General features: G+C 33.4%; 1 protein-coding gene and 1 long non-coding RNA gene across 5 annotated transcripts in view; one reads left to right on the forward strand and one right to left on the reverse strand.

Moving 5' to 3' along the window:
* Nucleotides 1-7148: 7148 nt before the first annotated feature.
* Nucleotides 7149-21036, reverse strand: part of LOC132759208 (rab-like protein 3) — a 48435-nt gene continuing 34547 nt past the window's right edge. For 2 of the 4 annotated variants that reach the window (XM_060750940.1, XM_060750941.1), the window contains 2 exons: nt 19789-19830; nt 7149-8656 (listed from right to left, as the gene is read on the reverse strand). In XM_060750940.1, the coding sequence (XP_060606923.1) occupies nt 19792-19830 (39 nt within the window). In that variant the 3' untranslated portion in view covers nt 7149-8656; nt 19789-19791. The remainder of the gene's footprint in view (nt 8657-19788; nt 19831-21036) is intronic. The other 2 variants (XM_060750938.1, XM_060750939.1) reach the window with 1 other exon arrangement.
* LOC132759212 (uncharacterized) lies at nt 12020-14149 on the forward strand. The gene is made up of 2 exons (XR_009629680.1): nt 12020-12152; nt 12370-14149. It is a non-coding gene; the product is annotated as an uncharacterized LOC132759212 (long non-coding RNA).

Consider the following 21036-nt stretch of genomic DNA (forward strand, 5'->3'; position numbering starts at 1 on the left):
TATAGTTGTTGAATTTGTGTTTATTTGGAAGCAGGCATAATTTGGAGGGGGGAGTGGGGGAGGTATGAGAAGGGTTTTTAAATAGTTAAAATATTTGTTCTGAAATGTTAATAAAGGTATAATTTTAATACATGGATACTATTTGTTTTGTTCAGCAGCTTGTCAACAATTAAGTAAGAATTCATTCTTTAATAAATCAAGAGTTGATTATGCTAATTGCATACCCTTAGTGAAAACAGTTTTACCACTTACTGTGCTTGAACTTACAGCACACAGCCTTTGCCATCAGTATATAGCCTTTGCCACCAGTATATAGCCTTTGCCACCAGTATATAGCCTTTGCCACCAGTATAGAGTCTTTGCCACCGGTAAAGTACCAGACTATAATCTGCAAATCTGTGCAGTCTGACCAGGCTCTATACTGTTAGTTGATCAATTTTTACCAAAATTGCTAATGGACAGGTCAAAATTGGACAAGTCCATTCAAGAAATTAAGCAAATTTAGAGAAAGATGTATTAGATATTGCCACCCAATGAAAAAATTTCTTGTAAGCATGAAGTGGCTACTTACAAGCCTGGGTGCCTTACAATCGAGGATATACGGTATTTTTTATATCGTACATAGATGTATTTTCATTAAAGAATTTCTTCCTTTTTGCTTGTGCAGTGAAAGCATAGTGTTTGTAAACATGAAAAATTTCCCCTTTTGTGATGCAAGTGGGGAGGGATTATATGACTGTTACTTGTCTATTCATGAAATATGTCCTATACATCAAAGTAGTGAGCATCAAGTTCTCAATACCTTATGTCCCTCTTATATAATGAAACCTATATAAAATGGCCACCTTTACAGCCCTTGTGATTGATTGGGGTGGGTGCAACTTCTTGCAGATTGCATGGAATACATGTACAATCAGCATTTGACATACTTTTGCACATCAGTATAGGGGGTGGTTAAAATCTTGTACCAGAAATGTTTTTCTGTGCCAGTATACATGTACATATGTAGATATTTTTAATTATGGTGACTTCCACTTTCATACTTTTAGATGAAATTGTCAAATATATTATACTTAACTGAATGTAATATACCATACACACAACCTTGCCCATTACAGTTGCCTCCCTTATTTCGTCTGTACTGTCAGTTAAGTAATTATAATAAAAGGGAGGCAACTGTTATGACAGTCATGATTTTAGTATATTACAGTTCCCTCCCTTTAAATATATATATGAAGATAACTTAGCACTATCCTCTGGGGTGGGCAGAAATATGTTTTGCAACAAATTTTGTTTGCATTTCATATTAATTAGTAATACCTGCATTATTTTGTGTACAACAAGAGCTGTCGGTAGGACAGCAACGCTCGACTATTCTTAGTGCTTGATAGTAAAAAAAATGCTTGATACAGTTACCTCCTCCTGTTTACAGGTTGGGGTCATGATGGTGAACAAGTGTGCAAAGTTTCAAAGCCATATGTCAATGGACTTTGAAAATATTTGAACTATTACAAAAACTTTAACGTAAATTCTAAGTCGAAAAAGGGGCATAATTCTGTCAAAATGCTTGATAGAGTTACCTCCTCCTGTTTACAGGTTGGGGTTATGATGTTGAACAAGTGTGCAAAGTTTCAAAGCCATATGTCAATGGACTTTGAAAATATTTGAACTATTACAAAAACTTTAACGTAAATTCTAAGTCGAAAAAGGGGCATAATTCTGTTAAAATGCTTGATAGAGTTACCTCCTCCTGTTGACAGGTTGGGGTCATGATGGTGAACAAGTGTGCAAAGTTTCAAAGCCATATGTCAATGGACTTTGAAAATATTTGAACTATTACAAAAACTTTAACGTAAATTCTAAGTCGAAAAAGGGGCATAATTCTGTCAAAATGCTTGATAGAGTTTGAAAATATTTGAACTATTACAAAAACATAAGTGGTTACGCCGACGCCGACGCGGACGCCGACGCTCGGGTGACTGCAATAGCTCTACTTATTCTTATCGAATAGTCGAGCTAAAAATGACATGATTTAAGAATAATATATTAATTTCAATTCTTTTTGTTCCATTTTGTCTTTGTCATACTATGTGTACCCGTTGTATGTGACAATTGACCAGTGAGCACAAATAGATGTAGATATTTGACCAGTGTTAGGCAACCTACAAACTCCCAACCTCCATTGCTAATATAATAGATATACATACATTATTGAATGTCCTCAGCTGACAATAGCAAATAAAAAAATATAGTCCTATCAAATGTTAGACAATCAAAAATACAACCAGCCTCCGTTGGCACCAGTAAAATTTGCCAAATAAAGATTTTATGCGCCAGAATTAATATATTGTAGCATTGGCACCATTGGCGAGCGACAGCGGAAACCCTGCCAGGGTCAATTTATAAAGCTATGCTTAAAATCTTTCATTGACTGAATTCTACTTTACTCCAGCGGGGGGAGGGGTAAACCTTTTTTTACCCCCTCCATTCCCAATTTTTTGCCCCTGGATAAGGAATGTGTGGGATGCATTTTGATATGTATAGATGGTTAGAAATTGCAGAAAGACAACAAATCTGTAACATTCTTATATTCACTTTTCATCAATGCACTAGAAAAAATCATTTCCATCTATTGCTGTTCTACCCTTACCCCTATTTAAGGAATTTTTTTTTTCATTTTTATCATGACATCTTTATCAACGGCTGTAATAATAACATTTTAATATATATTCAATTCTGGGCTTTCACTTGTTGACCGGAAAATTCTACACTTTATGCCAAACTAGAAAAGATAGTAAACATTTGCAGTCTAAAAAAAAATCATTACTCTTTTCTGTCACAATGCAAGGGAAGTAACTGAAATAAGAAACATTGATTTGTGTGTCACAAGTGCTGTCCCTTTATTGAAGTGCTTTAGAATATAACATTTGTTCATTTATTCACATGGCCCTGTTATGAAGAGAATATATAACTAAAAGAATGTTATTTAAATAAAATCAAACAAATACATAATATATATTTTCCCCAATATTTCAAGGGAGGTAATTCAATTGTAGTTCAGACATTTTGTTTTTTACAAATTGTTTTCTCAACTTATTTATCTGACACATCAACTGCAGAAAATATGTCCCTCTATAGTTTAATGCTAGAACACTTCTTGTTAAATGAAGAGGTCTGGGTTCAAGTCCCAGTAGGGGGTTAAACTTCTGCAGTTGTTGAATAGGTGAAAACTTTATAACAACAAAATGTATGAACTACAAGAAGTTTAATCTTATGATCATTAAAGAAAGCTGATTAATATCTTTATCACAAAGGAGTTGACTATAATCTTGAGAGAAACTATTGTGTTTTTTATCTTGACTTAATTAATAATGGCTGTTATAAGTTTTAAGGACGTGCCGGTGCTTTCTGCACAACTAATTTAAAATATTATTGTATCATAGTTTGGGGACCTTTCTGTGGAAAATGTGTCAGAGTTAAATCGTGTACATATACATGCACAGTGTGTTAACTGGAGTGCAGGTATTAGTTACCCGCACTCCAGAGCATGCCCATTGATTGGTTCATTTTTGCTGGGTTTTTTTGTATTGTGACGACAGAGAAAGGGAAAGCGACAGAAATATCATCTTCTGATGCTTGTTCATTGGTTACTTTTTTCTGGGGTTTCATATTGTGGTATCAGGGAAGGTGTTTTTATGTTGGACTATGATACAAAAGAGAAAGAACATCAAAACACACGGCAATCTGATTCATACTCAGGGGCTACGCCCCCTTGTACAAATCAGATAGTCTCGTGTTTCGATGCTCTTTCTATTACTTATACTGCATTAAACTTCCCTATAACATTGCTGCTTGGTTGTCTTTCATTTTTCTTATGAAATTATTTTCATTTATCTCTTATTTTTTTAGGGACTTGGGAGCCACATAATATATTTGACTAATTTAATATATTTAGCCTCTTAGAAACTTTTGGATGGACCCAAGCTTCACTAAACTTGGTTTGCTTGCTTTTTACGACAATTATAACATATTTGATCATATCTTGATGGCCAGTCCAACTTATCCGCTTCCCTGAATAACTAGTCAGTTATTACCAAATTCTTGGCAAGTGGCCAACTACTTATTCCACATTATATCTGGATCAGCTGTTAGTATCGAGAATTATGGAAGTGTAGTATTTAGTACACATCTTTCAGGGTTCCTAACTTTATCTGCTGACCTTAGTCCTCTCATTTGTGTGACCTTAACCTTGGAGCTAGGTGACTAGGTCTTTGGCATGACACACTGTCTCATCATGCTTCAAATTTATGCCAAGTAATTTTAAAAACCTTTGATGCATGACAAACAAGGTTTTCAAACACAAGCAAACACAGACTAGGTAACTATATGCCCCCTTGCTATTATGGCATTGGGCATAAAAAATATATTAAGGTCATTTGATCATGACATTTTTCTATTTGAACAGGGTGAGGGCATGGTTCATTAAAACTGAAGTTGTATTTTTGAAGGAATAAAAAAAGTTTTATTGGTCTATAATGATATGACTGCCTGTCATTATAATTCAATGGTAACAATGTTTATAAAAACATTTAGGCAGTCTGAAGGACAGCTAAATAAGCAGACATGATGTGTACTTCTTGACCTTTAACAAACCATAACCTTGAAAGAAATTATTGTGCCAAGTTATTTAAAATTTTCCATAAAGTCAAAATGTTATGGAGAACATTTAACCTTGACCTTGGGGGTAGCAACTTGGATGTTGGGTTCTGCACATCTTGTCATAATGGTGATGACTTTTAACACTTGACCTTCAAGTGTGACCTTGACCTTCGAGGTAGCAACCCAATCATTGTGCTCTGCATATCATCACATAATGGTGATCACTTGTACCAAGTTATTTCAAATTTTTTTCAGCAGTTTAAATATTATGGAGCAGACACAACATGTACACTTTTTACACTTGACCTTTAAGTATGACCTTGACCTTGGATATAGCCACCCAATTATTGCGCTCTGCACATCGTCTCTTAATGGTGATCACTTGTGCCAAGTTATTTAAAAAAAAATTCTGCATTTTAAAAGTAATTAAGCAGACATAAATGTAGACTTTTTAACACTTGACCTTTAAGTGTGATTTTGACCTTGGGGGTAGCAACCCAATTCTTGCATTCTGCACATTGTCTCATAGTAGTGAACATTTGCACCAAGTTATTTCAAATTTTTTTTAGCAGTTCAAAAAATATGAAGCGGACACAAAATGTACACTTTTAACACATGACCTTCAAATGTGACCTTGACCTTGGGGTAGCAACCCAATTATTGCACTCTGCACAGCGTCTCTAAATGGTGTCCAGTGATGACTTGCGTTAAGTTCTTTCAAAAACATTTCAGCGGTTTATAAGTTATGGAGTGGACATGAAATGTAGACTTTTTAACACTTGACCTTTAAGTGTGACCTTGATCCTGGGGGTAGCTACCAATAATGGTGATCACTTTTACCAAGTTATTTAAAAAAAAAAATTCAGCGGTTTAAAAGTTATGGAGCAGCGGACAGACTGCCATACGGACAGACAGAGGCCATTCCTATAATCCCCGATGGGTCTGCCTATTTATTAAGTACATTAAAGATATACGGATAAATGTTTACTCACATTAAATCAAGATAGAAAATAACAATTAATAATAATAAATATTTCATATTTATTTCCATCATAATTCTACAACAATAATGTCTATTAAATAAATTTAAAAAGCAAAAATATATTCCCAACAAAGCACAAAGATTTAATGGAAACTATTTTAATGGAAACAATAGTTTCCTTATTTATGCTAAACCATTGTGGGAGAATATCGCTTACCTGATGAAAATAGAACAAGAGCCACCGCCGGGCAGGGGCAACGCTCGACTTTTAACTTTCTCTAAAAGCAAACAAAGAAATGTTTGAAAAAAATCTTAACGTTTCCTTTTTATAAAATTAATCTGTCTGTCTTGTCACATAAGTTTTGTCTGTATATTTTGTATATATAAATATACTAATTTATATATATATATATATAATAGAAACACGCAATTCTATAAATAGAAAATTCTATAAATAGAAACATGCAATTCTATAAATAGATACACGTGGTGATGTCACGTGGTTGACACGTGGTGGTGTCTTTTGGTGGTGTCACGTGGTGGAGTCACGTAGTAAAGTCACATGGTGGAGTCACGTGATGGAGTTACGTCGCCAAGTCACATGGCAGTGTCACGTGATTGAGTCACATGGTTGAGTCACGTGGTTGTGTCAAGTGGTAAAGTCATGTGGTAAAGTCATGTGGTGGTGTCACGTGGTGGTGTCACGTGGTGATGATGATGATGATATATATATAATTATATATATTTATATATATATATACGCACACACGCAGTTGAGTCACATGGTGGAGTCACGTGGTGAAGTCATGTGGTGAAGTCACATGGTGGTGTCACGCGGTGGTGTCACGTGGTAGAGTCATGTTGTGGTGTCATGTGGTCAAGTGACTTGGTGGAGTCACGTGGTGGATTTACGTGGTGGAGTCATGTGGTGTCATGTGGTGGTGACACGTGGTGGTGTCACGTGGTGAAGTCATGTGTGATGATGATGATGATGATATATATATATATATATACACACACCAATAAATATCTATGGTCATTTAATGCACAAATCTGAGAAAATTCAGTAATTTAACCTTCAAGGTCAAGGTCATTAAAGAGCCCAAGTTTTTGATAAACAAAAAGGTCTTGTCTTTATGTATGTTCTGTTATAATTATATGAAGTTGATCCCTTCAATAATAGCAAAGTTACAGCCAGTTACAGCCAAAACAATGAAAATTTCAATAATTTGAACTACAAGGTCATTAATGAGTGAAGGTCAAGGTCTGTCTGGTTATTTTTAAGGGTTATCCTTGAAGATTATTATGTTCAAGTTTGAAGACAATCCATTTAGAAATAACAAAGTTACAGCCAATAACAGTATGAACAAGCAAAATTTGGACTTTTAACCTTGAAGGTCAAGGTCATTTATGGATGAAGGTCAAGGTTAGTGTGGTCTACTGAAAGGTCTTGTCCCAAGGGTTGTTGTTGTGCGACTATAGCAATACCTCTACTTTTTTTTTCAAAAAAAAAAAAGTCCAGCTAAAAATCAATCCCAAAATTTGAATACTCCTAATAAAGCTATTCAATTTACAAAAATTCTAGATATTGTAGTGGATTGGAGTAGGCAATAACAGAAAATAAACATCAGGCAGTCACAAAAGCTAACCTCTGAGTACATATCTTTTGGTATAATCATAATAATACTTGTTTCTAATAAAGATAAAGACCAGAAGATTATCCCTTGGCATTGCAAGTTTCTGTAGAGAAAATATTTCAAATTAATATTTTAAGTTTCAACATATTAATTTCAGCTCATTTAAAAAACAGCGTCTTGCAACAACATCATTTTCAACTCTGCTAAGTACTTGTGGTGTAATATGAGGAATACTACTGGCTGTGACCTGAGAAGTGCTGGAACCTGTGTCCCCTGGGTTGAGAGGCAGACACCTTAACCACTGCATGTTTTCCCATATGTAGTAAATGTAACAAAAGTGACCCCAGTGCCTGGACAATTTTAGTCCCAGGGACATAATTTGTATCACTTATGTAGAGAACCAGTTTCAATATGACATGTAGTAAAATCCTGGGTTCCATTGGGCAAGGCCATTAAAAATATAGAGAAGAAAATTTCAAAGGTCTCACCAATATGAATTTATGATAAATGACATTACTCCTTTAGGCAAGGCCCATTTTGAAGATTTTAACAAACTTGTTAAAGGGACTCCACTGAGGTTTTTTGACATGATGGGACTGAAAATATTTTTCCAGATAATTGTACTATTGATGTAGGTTTTTGTGCAAAATTTTAGATCATTCGTGCACACTTTTTTTCCAGAACGTTTAAACACTTTTCACTCAAATTAGGCTAAGAAAATCATAAAAATATGATTTTCAATTTATTTCAAAGTATATTTCTAAACTATCTTTGATATATTACTGTTTAAAGTGCCCCAGCTCCTTTATGTAAGAAATTCAAATGTTATGTTTTTAGACTTATAAACCTCAGTGGAGTCCCTTTAAGTGTTTTACTAGACAATGCTACATCTATTAGCTTTTTGGGCCTTGTAGTTATGAAGATATTTTAATGTTTTTCCTATAATAGTGACTGTGTAAATTCCAATGACCCTTGAACTTAGATACCAATTTTGATCCCAATGTCATGATTGATTTGAATAAAATTGATTGACATCAACTAGACAATGCTATGCACCAAGCTAAGCTTTAGGCGTAATGATAATTGTGGAGAAGATGGGGTATTTTTTTACATTCACACCTTTAATACTAAAGCTCCTATACAAATATAAATAATTAACACCAAAATCTAAAAATTAGTCAAAGTACTATACACCATTATAATTATCACAGTATCACATAATGAACACTTTTTTCCTCCCTCAATTGTCTGTAAATTATGCACCACTAAATGTTCAACTAGTCCATTTCCCAACTAACTCACTACCATATTCTAGTCAATCTACATGAGAGTTCTTGAACCGTCTCCGATCCAGTTGTGGAGAGTAGTGACCTTGACCCTGGAAATATATAAATTATTTCAATATATAAATTATTTCAAATATTAAACATGAATATGTAGCCCAATATTACCTGTTTAACTATTTCATGTATTTGAAGAGATATTGAAATATTAGTAGGACAGTAGATTTTCTGTTATCTTATAATAGTCATGCTACTTTAAAATACATTAAGTTTATCAAGCTGGGGCACATAACTCCTATATAACTCTGTATTCAGTATCATGCTAGTAAACTCCCCTGCACTAATTATTCTATACCGAAACTTGGCAAATGTTGGTTTTTCCCAGATTTAAATCCATAGGTACAAACAAACTTTAACCTTCAAAGCTTCACAAAACACTACCTGTCACAAAAGATTATTTAACCTGTTGCGCTAAGTATTTTCGAACCTGTAACTGTAAAAGTTTGTTTGTACCTACATATTAGCTGGGGAAAACCCCAAATATTTTTCATTCCAGAGACTACTAAGTCTATTAAGTAACTATTAAGGAACAAAAATGTTGTTTGCAAGTAATTAGTCTACTGTATGTGTGTTTTTATTGTTTTTATAAACTTTTGGTTTAATAGAAACAAGAGGGCCATGATGGCCCTGAGGTCGCTCACCTGTATATAGCCCCCCCCCCCCCCCCCCCCCCCCGGGCCAATTTTTACCCAAGGGCTTTTATTTGTTTATTTGAACAGACTTGGTAGACACCCATAAGAAGATGTTTCATGCTAAACATCTAAGTTCTAGCTCATTGGGGTTTTTAAAAGAAGATTTTTTAAGTTTTTACTATACACATATAGTTAAAAACAATGACACCCCTGGGGCAGGGCCAGTTTTGACCCCCGGGCTTTAATTTGTAGATATTTACTTATAGATGTTTCATGCTTAATATCTTAACTAAAGCTATTTGGGTTTTTTCAAAGAAGATTTTTAAGTTTTTGCTATACACATATAAGGAAAATCAATGACCCCCGGGGCGGGGTCAGTTTTGACCCCAGGGCTTTTATTTGAACATACTTGGTAGACACCAACTAGAAGATGTTTCATGCTTAATATCTTAGCTCTAGCTCTTTGGGTTCTTTAAAAGAAGATTTTTTAAGTTTTTACTATATGCATATAGGGAAAATCAATGACCCCCCAGGGCGGGGCCAATTTTGACCCCAGGGCTTTTATTTGAACAAACTTGGTAGACACTCTTTAGAAGATGTTTCATGCCAAATATCTTAGCTCTAGCTCTTTGGGTTCTTTAAAAGAAGATTTTTTAAGTTTTTACTATATGCATATAGGGAAAATCTATGACCCCCTGGGGCAGGGCCAATTTTGACCTCAGGGCTTTTATTTGAACAAACTTGGTAGACACTCATTAGAAGATGTTTCATGCTAAATATCTTAGCTCTAGCTCTTTGGGTTCTTTAAAAGAAAATTTTTTAAGTTTTTACTATATCCATATAGGGAAAATAAATGACCCCCTGGGGCGGGGCCAATTTTGACCCCAGGGCTTTTATTTGAACAAACTTGGTAGACACTCATTAGAAGATGTTTCATGCTAAATATCTTAGCTCTAGCTCTTTGGGTTCTTTAAAAGAAGATTTTTTAAGTTTTTACTATATGCATATAGGGAAAATCAATGACCCCCTGGGGCGGGGCCAATTTTGACCCCAGGGCTTTTATTTGAACAAACTTGGTAGACATTCACTAGAAGATGTTTCATGCCAAATATCTAAGCTCTAGCTCTTACAGTTCTTTAAAAGAAGATTTTTTAAGTTTTTACTATATGCATATAGGGAAAATCAATGACCCCCCTGGGCGGGGCCAATTTTGACCCCGGGGCTTTTATTTGAACAAACTTGGTAGACACTCTTTAGAAGATGTTTCATGCCAAATATCTAAGCTCTAGCTCTTACAGTTCTTTAAAAGAAGATATTTAAAGATTTTTCTTTCGGTTGCCATGGCAACCAGAGTTCTGCATGGAATTAAATTCTTTGAACAATTTTTAAAGGTGACCACCAAAGGAACATTCCTGTGAAGTTTGGATGAAATTGGCTCAGTGGTTTATGAGGAGATGTCATTTAAAGCAAAAGTTTACGGACGGACGACGGACGGACGGACGGACGGACGCCGGACGGACGCCGGACGAAAAGCGATCACAAAAGCTCACCCTGTCACTTTGTGACAGGTGAGCTAAAAAAGTACAGAACACATGGCTGTGGGGGTGATAGTAAATATTGTCAACCAATGAAGTGGTACTGGTACCTGGCAATTCCCGTACGAAAAAGATAGCAGGATTCCGCCTAATATAAGCAGGAAAACGCTTAAAATTTCCGTGTATACAAGATTTTCCTGCTAATTTAAGACGGACACGGAATTTTGTAAAAAATCCTGCTAAGCAATTTCATATTCCGCCTAAGGCTTAGGCGGAAAATATGGGATGAGCCATAATTTAGGCGGGTTTTAGGACTTAGAATTTTGTCAGTTATTTGTTAACAGGAATTATGTACTTAGACTTTTTTTGTTAACCAGAAATTGAACTTAGAAATTTTTACTAGACAGATTTTCTGAATTAAGAGAAATTTCTGCAGAAGACAGGTAAATTATAAATCGAATAAGTGATCAACAATTATTTTGCTGCTTTTATTCATTGTTAATTTTCAAAACTAAAATATTGTTTGTACAAACATAAATATACATAATCATTAATTGATAAAAAAAAAACTCCACTACAAAACTAAAACTTAGAACATATATAATGATTTTGTGGTGACTTTTGCATAGAATATATTTCACAAAGTGTGTTAAATTTGGGTATGAAACTTAACTCATATATTAAGCTTTTTAATGTAATATAATTAAATGAGTAATATCCCTGAAAATTTCTTATCAACAGAATAAATAAATAAATACTGCCTCTAGTAACCACTCTACTATGATTTAACACCACAGACCTGATAACACACAGATCAGATCGTAAATTCTGCTACAGTCCAGACTGTTCCATGTGATTTATTTGGGGGGAAGCAACAGTTACTTTGTACATTTTATATGAAGAGTCTGTTAAGAAGGACTTTGCAAAGTTTTTTTAAAAATATTTATTATGAATTTTGGATTCTTTTTCCATTTATTTTTTGGTATGTTTATATAATTGTGAAAATAAAACGATGGGTTGGATTATCCCTGTTTACCATCATATCATGGACTTGTCCATAATTTGAAATCTAGCTAGGAAATATGGGTCAGCAGAAGCTGAGACAGTGGAAATAAAGCAAATAACAAGGATTTTATTGATAGTTAAAAATTGTGGTGATAATATATAAGCAATTTTTTGAGATAATATTTTTGTTTAAAGTGTAAGGATTGAATATTTTTGAATTTTTCAAAAGAAAAAAAATTAAGACTTAGCCTTGTGAATGAAAATGACAATAATCTGGATATGCTCAGTTGTAAAGGAATTTTGAATGCCACATTATGACCTTGGACAAGAAGATAAATACCAATATCATAAAAATTCAGGTAAGTAACTTTTGGATACATTTGAACAATAAAAATATATTTCAAATATATTAAATAATTTTGCATTAAGTTTGAGAGTAAATTTGTAACACTAAGGTTGGTTGTAATGAATTATAGTTTAAATGCATGTATAATTATAACTGCATACAATGACAAGAAACAATAATATAAGATATTAGTGGTGGCAGTGTTTTACTGATGACTGTTTGTGTTTCAGGATATGTCTCAAACTGGTGTAAAAAGAATGGGAGAGGAGGAGACAAGGATATCAACGATGCCGCATAACTCAAAGCAGATCAGTAATATGCTTGGAATAAAAATGAAAACAACTGGCTGAACAGAAAACATTTACAGTGAAATAAAATGAAATAATTTGCCATGGATTAAAACAATACAATAGCAGTGCAATAAAAATATATCACGTGTTTCTGTTTGTTTTTTTTGTGTGACTCTTTTACGTACTGTACATGCACCCTAATTTAGAAAAGATATGGTAAAGCTCACAAAGATAACTTAAAAGCTTTGTAATTGTGATCACCTATTGTCTTTCTGTACATTTTGGATTCCAATTATTCTTATGCAGCTAAATAATAATGTTGTATCCATCCATAATTCAGTTTTATTAGTGTACCATCACAAAATTGAATAACTTTCATTTCCTTAGGCGGATTTTTTGCTAGTATTCCTTAATAGAAAGAATTTTTCTCCTGCTAGTGATTTTTCTAAGTAGGTATTTTTTTCCTGGTTAAAATATTTTAGGCGGAATTTTTTCCGGCTAAGAATTTTCCTAAGGCGGAATTTTCTCCTGCTAGTGCTTTCCTTAAGCTGAATTTTTTCCTGGTTAAATTTTCCTAGGCGGATTTTTTTCCCTCTACCCTAACTGTTTTCCTCCTAAGAAAATTTGCATATTTCGCAGCGTATTCCTGCTTATAGGAGGAATCTGTGATATGTAAACCTGAAATGCCTTAGACGGATTACGCCTAGTAGCTAGGAGGAATATCTGCTTTTTTCAGGGCGAAACTTTTCGTATTGAGGCACTTGTTATCTATTTTATATGTGATCTATTTTATTATACCAAAAAACCTAATAACTACAATAAAAAATACATACAGAGTCAAAAGAAAAACTTGCAAACAATATTTCTGTTACTTCAAAGTGAACTTGTTTAAATGAATAGTCTGGTATCATTAATTTCTGGGGTGACTATTTTTTTCTATAACCCTGAGTGAGATGTGATATCTATATTTATCATAAACTTATTAATGAAATACTGAGAAATATTGATGCAAATTTATTTTTCAATACATTGAAACATATTTTCTGTATTTCCACTGGTGTCAACCTTGCCAGACTTTTCTCCTAAATTCAGCCAATACATAAATGTTAAGGGAGAGTTTTTTTTCAATTGTAATGTCAAAAAAGAGAAAAATGTATAAATAAACAGAAAATTCAAGTTTTTTCTATTAATACAGGATTTATTTCTATCTTGCAGTATGAAAATTAAATTATTTCACTTTTGGTTATCATGGTGTGGTTATTGCCACTCATGAAAAAAATTGTATATCCTCTATTTTAATTATGAAACTTAAGATTAATTCAAGTGAAACAATATAATTATGCAATGAGAACTTTTGTTTCCCTTTGGTCATGTACAATAATTTCATATCCTGGCAGTGTATTGTGGAATAATAAGAGCATAAAGGAAGATCATGTTTAATTTAGTTTGTTTGGTGTCAGTTTTTAAGTCACATATCAACACAGTGGTTGTCATATGGCAACTTTTCAGCGTAACTCTGGCCGAGGAAGACCTCAGATGCCCTTATGTACATATTTCAAGCCTTAGACAACATGACCCTTACCCCTAATTTGACCTTTCAAAGTAAGTAATCTTAACTACTTGACATACTTATCATAATACAATATGTAATTATGTTAAATAAGACAAGTCAAATATAATGTATTTCTTATAAGTATACATAATAATTCTATGATGTTATCATGTCATATAAAGCTCATTGTAAATAATGTTCCAATTAGAATGACATCTGAGGTTTACACTATAAATATGTAGTAAATAAATCAAGCATTGTAATATTATTTAATTAATATCATCAGAAAAGATATGATTACAATCAAACCACATGCCCCCACCCTCAGTGACAGCTAAAATACGTAAGAATTTCAACTATCTATCTATATTCTACATCAATAACTATAAAACTTTGCTAAATTCAACTATAGGGAAACAAAAGAAAGCTTAAGGATTTAGTTATTACTCAACAAGAGCCAAAGAGACAGATGTTTATGAATAAATGCATTAATTCTACGTTTCTTGAAAGAAACTATATTTTCTAAAAGGATCAGATACCAGTATCATGTTGTAAAACATCATTATCTAAACATTCTCAAACTTGCTCTAGTTTTGTTTTTTGCAACATGGATAATCACAGGGATTTTTTGGGGGCTTATTTTACAGCTGATGTCACATTCCCGATTGAAAATAGTATATGATTTTCCCAATCTACAGAAAAGTTCCCAGTTGAAAGTAACAAAATAAAAATATTGAATTATATGAAGTTTAAATGTTTCAAGACAGTGATTATTTGCATTCATTTAATCATTATACATTTTTTCCCCAAATTTTTAACAAAACATCAGTGAAATTCCCGATTCCATGGGTATGGGTCAATTGTTCCCAAAATCTAAGAAAAATCCTGAATCATAAAAGTCTTTTTTTTTAAATTATATGAAAATGATATTAAAGATTGGATATACACAATACCATTTTGTAGAATGGGAACAAAAAGTAGTGTAGATAACATTGGTAAATCATTACAAATATCCCATCATGGACATGGACTGATAACCTGAAACATTTAAATAAGACAAGATGCTCTGTCTCAGAACTTATTGTAACCCAATGGCAATATGACATTCCCGGCTGTAGAATGTCCATGGTTTCCATGGATTTATGCATGGTCAATTGTCCATGGAGTATTGGAACGTCCGTCCATGGACAAAATTTAATGTCCATGGATAATGTCCATGCTGTCAAGGGACATCCGTCCGTGGACAATGTCCATGGAGAGAATGGACAATGTCCATGGAGAACATGGACGTTGTCCATGCTCTCCATGGACGTTGTCCATGCTCTCCATGGACGTTGTCCATGCTTTCCATGGACAATGTCCATCCACTCCATGGACAATGTCCATGCTTTCCATGGACAATGTCCATGCTATCTGTTGCTTAATAATACTTCCTGACATACTGATCAAGAACTTCTAAAGTATCGCAATAGGTAAACATGTGAGACCTAATATGTCAAGTATTCTTTGGTCCAAGTATGAGTCAAATTCATTAATAACTAAATTATAACATTAAGCTATGACAATTAAGCTCAATTAAATAATTTGACCTTAAAGGTCAAGGCCATTTAAGGGTGAAGGTTATATCTGAATGATTCATTATGATTGCTTTCTCATCATTCATTAATAAAGATTAAAAACCAATTATAGCAGAAATCAAGCAAAATTCTATAAATTTACCTTTAAAGTCTATACAGGTCATTTATGAGTCAAGGTCAAGGTCAGTCTGGTCTTTTTGAAGGTCTTGTCCAAAGGGTTGCTATGTATGATGACAACTTATTTCGAAATAGAAAACAATTATGACCAATGTTAAAGTTAACAGTCCGCAACTGTGAGGTATAATAAACACCATAACTGTAGAAATTTACAGCTTGAATTTCTTTTGTCAAAAAAATCAAAATAATAATCAGGAATTCTAAAAATGTCTAATGTCAATGATGGTGCAAAATAAGGACAACAAGAGCCATGTCAACATTGCCATCCCCCGCCAAATGTGTTTTCTCATTAGAAGAAAGTATATGTAGTAGGGCAGAATAATTCAATTTTAAGAGGCCTCTGGGTAATGAAAACTGATGGCTGAAGTGATACCTATGAATACTGATGGCTGAAAATAAAAAAGGGCAATAACTGAAAAATATCAAGTTCTATCCACCTATGACTTTTCATGTTGACATCTCAAAAACTTTTGAGTTATGCTCCACTCAGGTGAAAAATTAAGTATGAAAAATAACAAAGGGCAATAACTAAAAAATTATGAATGGTACAGGTATCATTCTTATGCACTGCACACCTCCTGAGTGAGATCTATGCACCTATGAAGTTTCATGTAAATATCTCAAAGGCTTATGGCATTATGCTCTGGACAAAAATTAATTTTGAAAAATAACAAAGGGCAATAATTCAAAAATTATGCAGGGTAGAGTTATCATTCTTATGCACTGCACACCTCCTGAGTAAGATCTATGCACCAATGAAGTTTCATGTTGATATCTCAAAGGCTTTTTGAGTTATGCTCTGGACAAAAATTAATTTTGAAAAAATAACAAAGGGCAAAAACTCAAAAATTATGCAGGGTAGAGTTATCATTCTTGTGCATTGCACTCCTCCTCAATGAGGTCCATCCACCTAGAAGTTTCAAGTTGATACCTCAAATACTTTTTGAGATAAGCTCCTGACAAAGCAGTATGAAAAAGAACAAAGGGCAATAACTCAAAAATTATATAAGGAAGAGTTCTCATTTTTGCCAACAGCATTCCTCCTCAATAAGATCTATCCACCTATGTCATTTCATGTTGACATCTCAAACACTTTATGAGTTATGCTCCACTCAGGTGAAAAATTAAGTATGAAAAATAACAAAGGACAACAACTCAAAAATTATGAAAGGTAGAGTTATCATTCTTGTGCACTGCACACCTCCTGGGTGAGATCTATGCACCTATGAAGTTTCATGTTGATATCTCAAAGGCTTTTGTGTTATGCTCCAGTGTTCGAAATTAGCAGTAGTCCTATAGCCCCAGACTACTAAATTTCACCTCGGGCTACCAACTTTTCACAGTAACATGCCCGACCAGGCTACTGCATTTCCAGAGGCAATATAAACAACTGTTTTGAACAAATGAATCGTGCTAGTGAAATGTTTTTTTGGCTAGTGAATATTCCAATCTGGTTGTCCGACCAGCCTAGTCGATTCAAATCCTAATTTCTTACACTGATGCTCTGGACAAAAATTAATTTTGAAAAATAACAAAGGGCAATAATTCAAAAATAATGCAGGGTAGAGTTATCATTCTTGTGCATTGCACTCCTCCTCAATGAGGTCCATCCACCTAGAAGTGTCAAGTTGATACCTCAAATACTTTTTGAGATAAGCTCCGGACAAAATAGTATGAAAAAGAACAAAGGGCAATAACTCAATGATTATATTGGGAAGAGTTATCATTCTTGCCCACAGCATTCCTCCTTTAAGTTAATAAGATCTATCCATCTATGACATTTCATGTTGACATCTCAAACACTTTATGAGTTACATGTATGCTCCACTCAGGTGAAAATTTAAGAATGAAAAATAACAAAGGGCAATAACTCAAAAATTATGAAAGGTAGAGTAATCATTCTTGTGCACTGCACACCTCCTGAGTGAGATCTATGCACCTATGAAGTCTCATGTTGATATCTCAAAGGCTTTTCGAGTTATGCTCTGGACAAAAATTAATTTTGAAAATTTACAAAGGGCAATAACTCAAAAATAATGCAGGGTAGAGTTATCATTCTTGTGCACTGCACAATGAGGTCTATCCACATATGAAGTTTCAAGTTGATACCTCAAATACTTTTTGAGATATGCTCCGGACAAAAATGTTAGGCGGACGGACTGACGGATGGATGGACAGACAGAAGGATGGACGGAGACTATTTCTATATCCCCCGCCGAAAGGCGGCGGGGGATAAAACAAGAGCTGTCACAGGAGACAGCGAAGCTCGACTAATAAAATACTGGACGCAGTAAGGAGGACAAAACAATGAAAGAAAAATCAATTATGTATAATTATGTATTAAGTTATAGTAAAAAAATAACATTTGTTAACATTAATTCCAAGATCAAGGGGAATAATTCTAGAAATAGTCATGCTAGAGTTATGGACCTTGTCACACAACATTTGTGTAATGATAAGAAATATATATTTGAAGTTTGAAGTAGATACCTTAAAAAGTAAAGAAGTTATTATATTTCTTAAAGAAAATCCTAAGTTCAAAGAGAGTTAAATCTGTAAATATTGCTTCAAGAGTTATGAACATTGTCACATAAAATGTATTTGATGATTAGGAATAAGTATTTGAAGTTTGAGGTAGATACCTTTAAAAATAAAAAAGTTATAATAAAAAATAACATTTTTCTAGTAAAAAAATCTAAGTTTATGGGGAGATAATTCTTGCAATATTGGTGCTAGAGTTATGAACCTTGTCACATAAGATGTGGATGATGATAACGTAAATATATTTGAAGTATGAAGTTGATCCCTTTAGAAATAAATAAGAAACAGTAAAAAAAAAAAAAAAATTTTATGGAAAAATCTAAGTTCAAAGGGAGATAAATCTGAAAATATTGGTGCTAGAGTTATGAACCTTGCCACATAAGATGGGGAGGATGATAACGTAAATATATTTGAAGTATGAGGTTGATCCCTTAAGAAATAAAGAAGAAACAGTAAGAAATAGCATTTTTTTAGGAAAATTCTAAGTTCAAGGGGAGATAAATCTGAAAATATTGGTGCTAGAGTTATGAACCTTGTCACATAAGATGGGGATGATGATAAGGTACATACATTTGAAGTATGAGGTTGATCCCTTAAGAAATAAAGAAGTAACAGTAAAAAATAGTATTTTTTAAGGAAAATTCTAAGTTCAAGGGGAGATAAATCTGAAAATATTGGTGCTAGAGTTATGAACCTTGTCACATAAGATGTGGTTGATGATAAGGAACATATATTTGAAGTTTGAAGTTGATACCTTAAGAAATGACAAAGTTATAGTGAAAAATATTTTACTGCACCAAAACTTTAATCTAAAATCTGGACGCGGACGCGGACGCCGACGCCGACGCCGGGGCGAGTAGGACAGCTCTCCATATACTTCGTATAGTCGAGCTAAAAAGGTAACAGAACTTTGAGAATAGTACAAAATAAGATTGGATTTTTCTAATAATAAAATATAATTGAAATCATTTGTATATCTGTAGCCCATAAATTTATGATTAACAACTCTATATCATTCTGTTGAACTATATAATTTATAAAATTTAATGATATGTTAATTTTATTAATCCTTGACCTGTTGGTAGTAAAAGATACCATCGATGTGACCAGAAAACTCATTTAAGTTAAATTATTAGAACTTATTTTTTATTAGTCTTCCTTTAAACAACATAAAATTTTTAATCATAATCAAATATCAAAATTGACAAATGATCTCAGTAAATGTCCCTATATTTCATTATTTGTATAATTAACACACATTGTAATTAAAATGAGCCGTGTCAAGACAAAACCAACATAATGGGTTTGCGACAAGCATGGATCCAGACCAGCCTGTGCATCCGCGCAGTCTGATCAGGATCCATGCTGTTCGCTATCAGTTTCTCTACTTGTAATGATAAGCAAACAGCATGGATCCTGATCAGACTGCGCGGATGCGCAGGCTGGTCTGGATCCATGCTGGTCGCAAACTCATTATGTCGGTTTTGTCATGACACGGCTCAAATAATATACCTGTCAAATACACAACCACTTGTCATATTTCTTATTTGTAAGCTTGAAAAAAAAGAAAGAAAATAACTTGCTTTGTACTTCTGTAAAATTAATTTTAATGACATAATGCATAATTGTAATCAAAATATTATATCACATATCATGTTACATGTATATGTGTGATTTACATTTATGTATATATTTGCCATCGAAAATCCATACGAATGACTCATATCAGAAAACTCAACAGTTAGCAATTTTACTTTTTGTTTGTTTCGTCAACCTATTATAAATAAGATATTTGACAGAAAGACAGACAAAGATACACACATAGTGACATTATGCTATTTGAATATACTTAAATGCAACTTCATTGGTTATTCTCTTTGATTATACAGAGAGCCATTATACCAACTTTTCTCCTCAGACAGTGTACTCTTCATTTTTTGTTCTCAATGTTTGTCAACCACCGGAGGATTGCATATAGATACTTTTAAGTATGTTTTTTTAGAATTTAAGAAAGGCAAGCCATGAAAAGAATTATAACTGCAGCTGGAAAAATTCATTTCATTACTGTTTTAACTCTCTCTATATTAATTTTTCTTTAATGATTAATCTCTTTAATACATTTAAGTCATATAAATATTGCTGACGAAATCATTATAAAAATAGATCCAACACATTTGTAGGGCTTTCTTTTGTTAAAAGAAAACATAAATGATCACCTCACTATGACTGTCACATATTTGTCAGATTGAATTACATGTACCATAAAAAACCATTCAATGCTTATATTGAGACAAATCTTGATTCAACACCTGCTACACTTGTTTTTGTGACTTCCACTTTAACTAAAGTAGATTTTGTCACCTTTAAGTGCAGTAATGGGTTTTCTGAATGTATATTAAATTATATTAGAAGTTTAAACCCGCAACTGTATTAAAGTGATGATATACTCTTGTACCATAAATTATAAAGTCTTTAGTATAAATGAAGTTCAAAAACAAAACATATCAAGATTGTCAGAAGTCCTTCATTGAAAGACATCACATTTTCTATTTTTTTTTACAGTTTTATGTTTAACGGAAAATGCGAATTAAATTTGATTTTTAACCAATATAAAAAATAATTTGAGGTTTATGTCTAATATTTGGACTGAGGTTGTCAGTATCATCAGCTTGTAGTATAAAGCAACCATAAAAAATGTGACTGATACAATACTGCTGAAGTCAGATTAAATTTTGCGTGTCAGATGAACTTGTAGCAATT

This window comes from Ruditapes philippinarum, unplaced genomic scaffold (assembly GCF_026571515.1).
Source record: "Ruditapes philippinarum isolate M1 unplaced genomic scaffold, ASM2657151v2 ctg602_1_1_1_1, whole genome shotgun sequence".
Classification (NCBI taxonomy): Eukaryota; Metazoa; Mollusca; class Bivalvia; order Venerida; family Veneridae; genus Ruditapes; species Ruditapes philippinarum.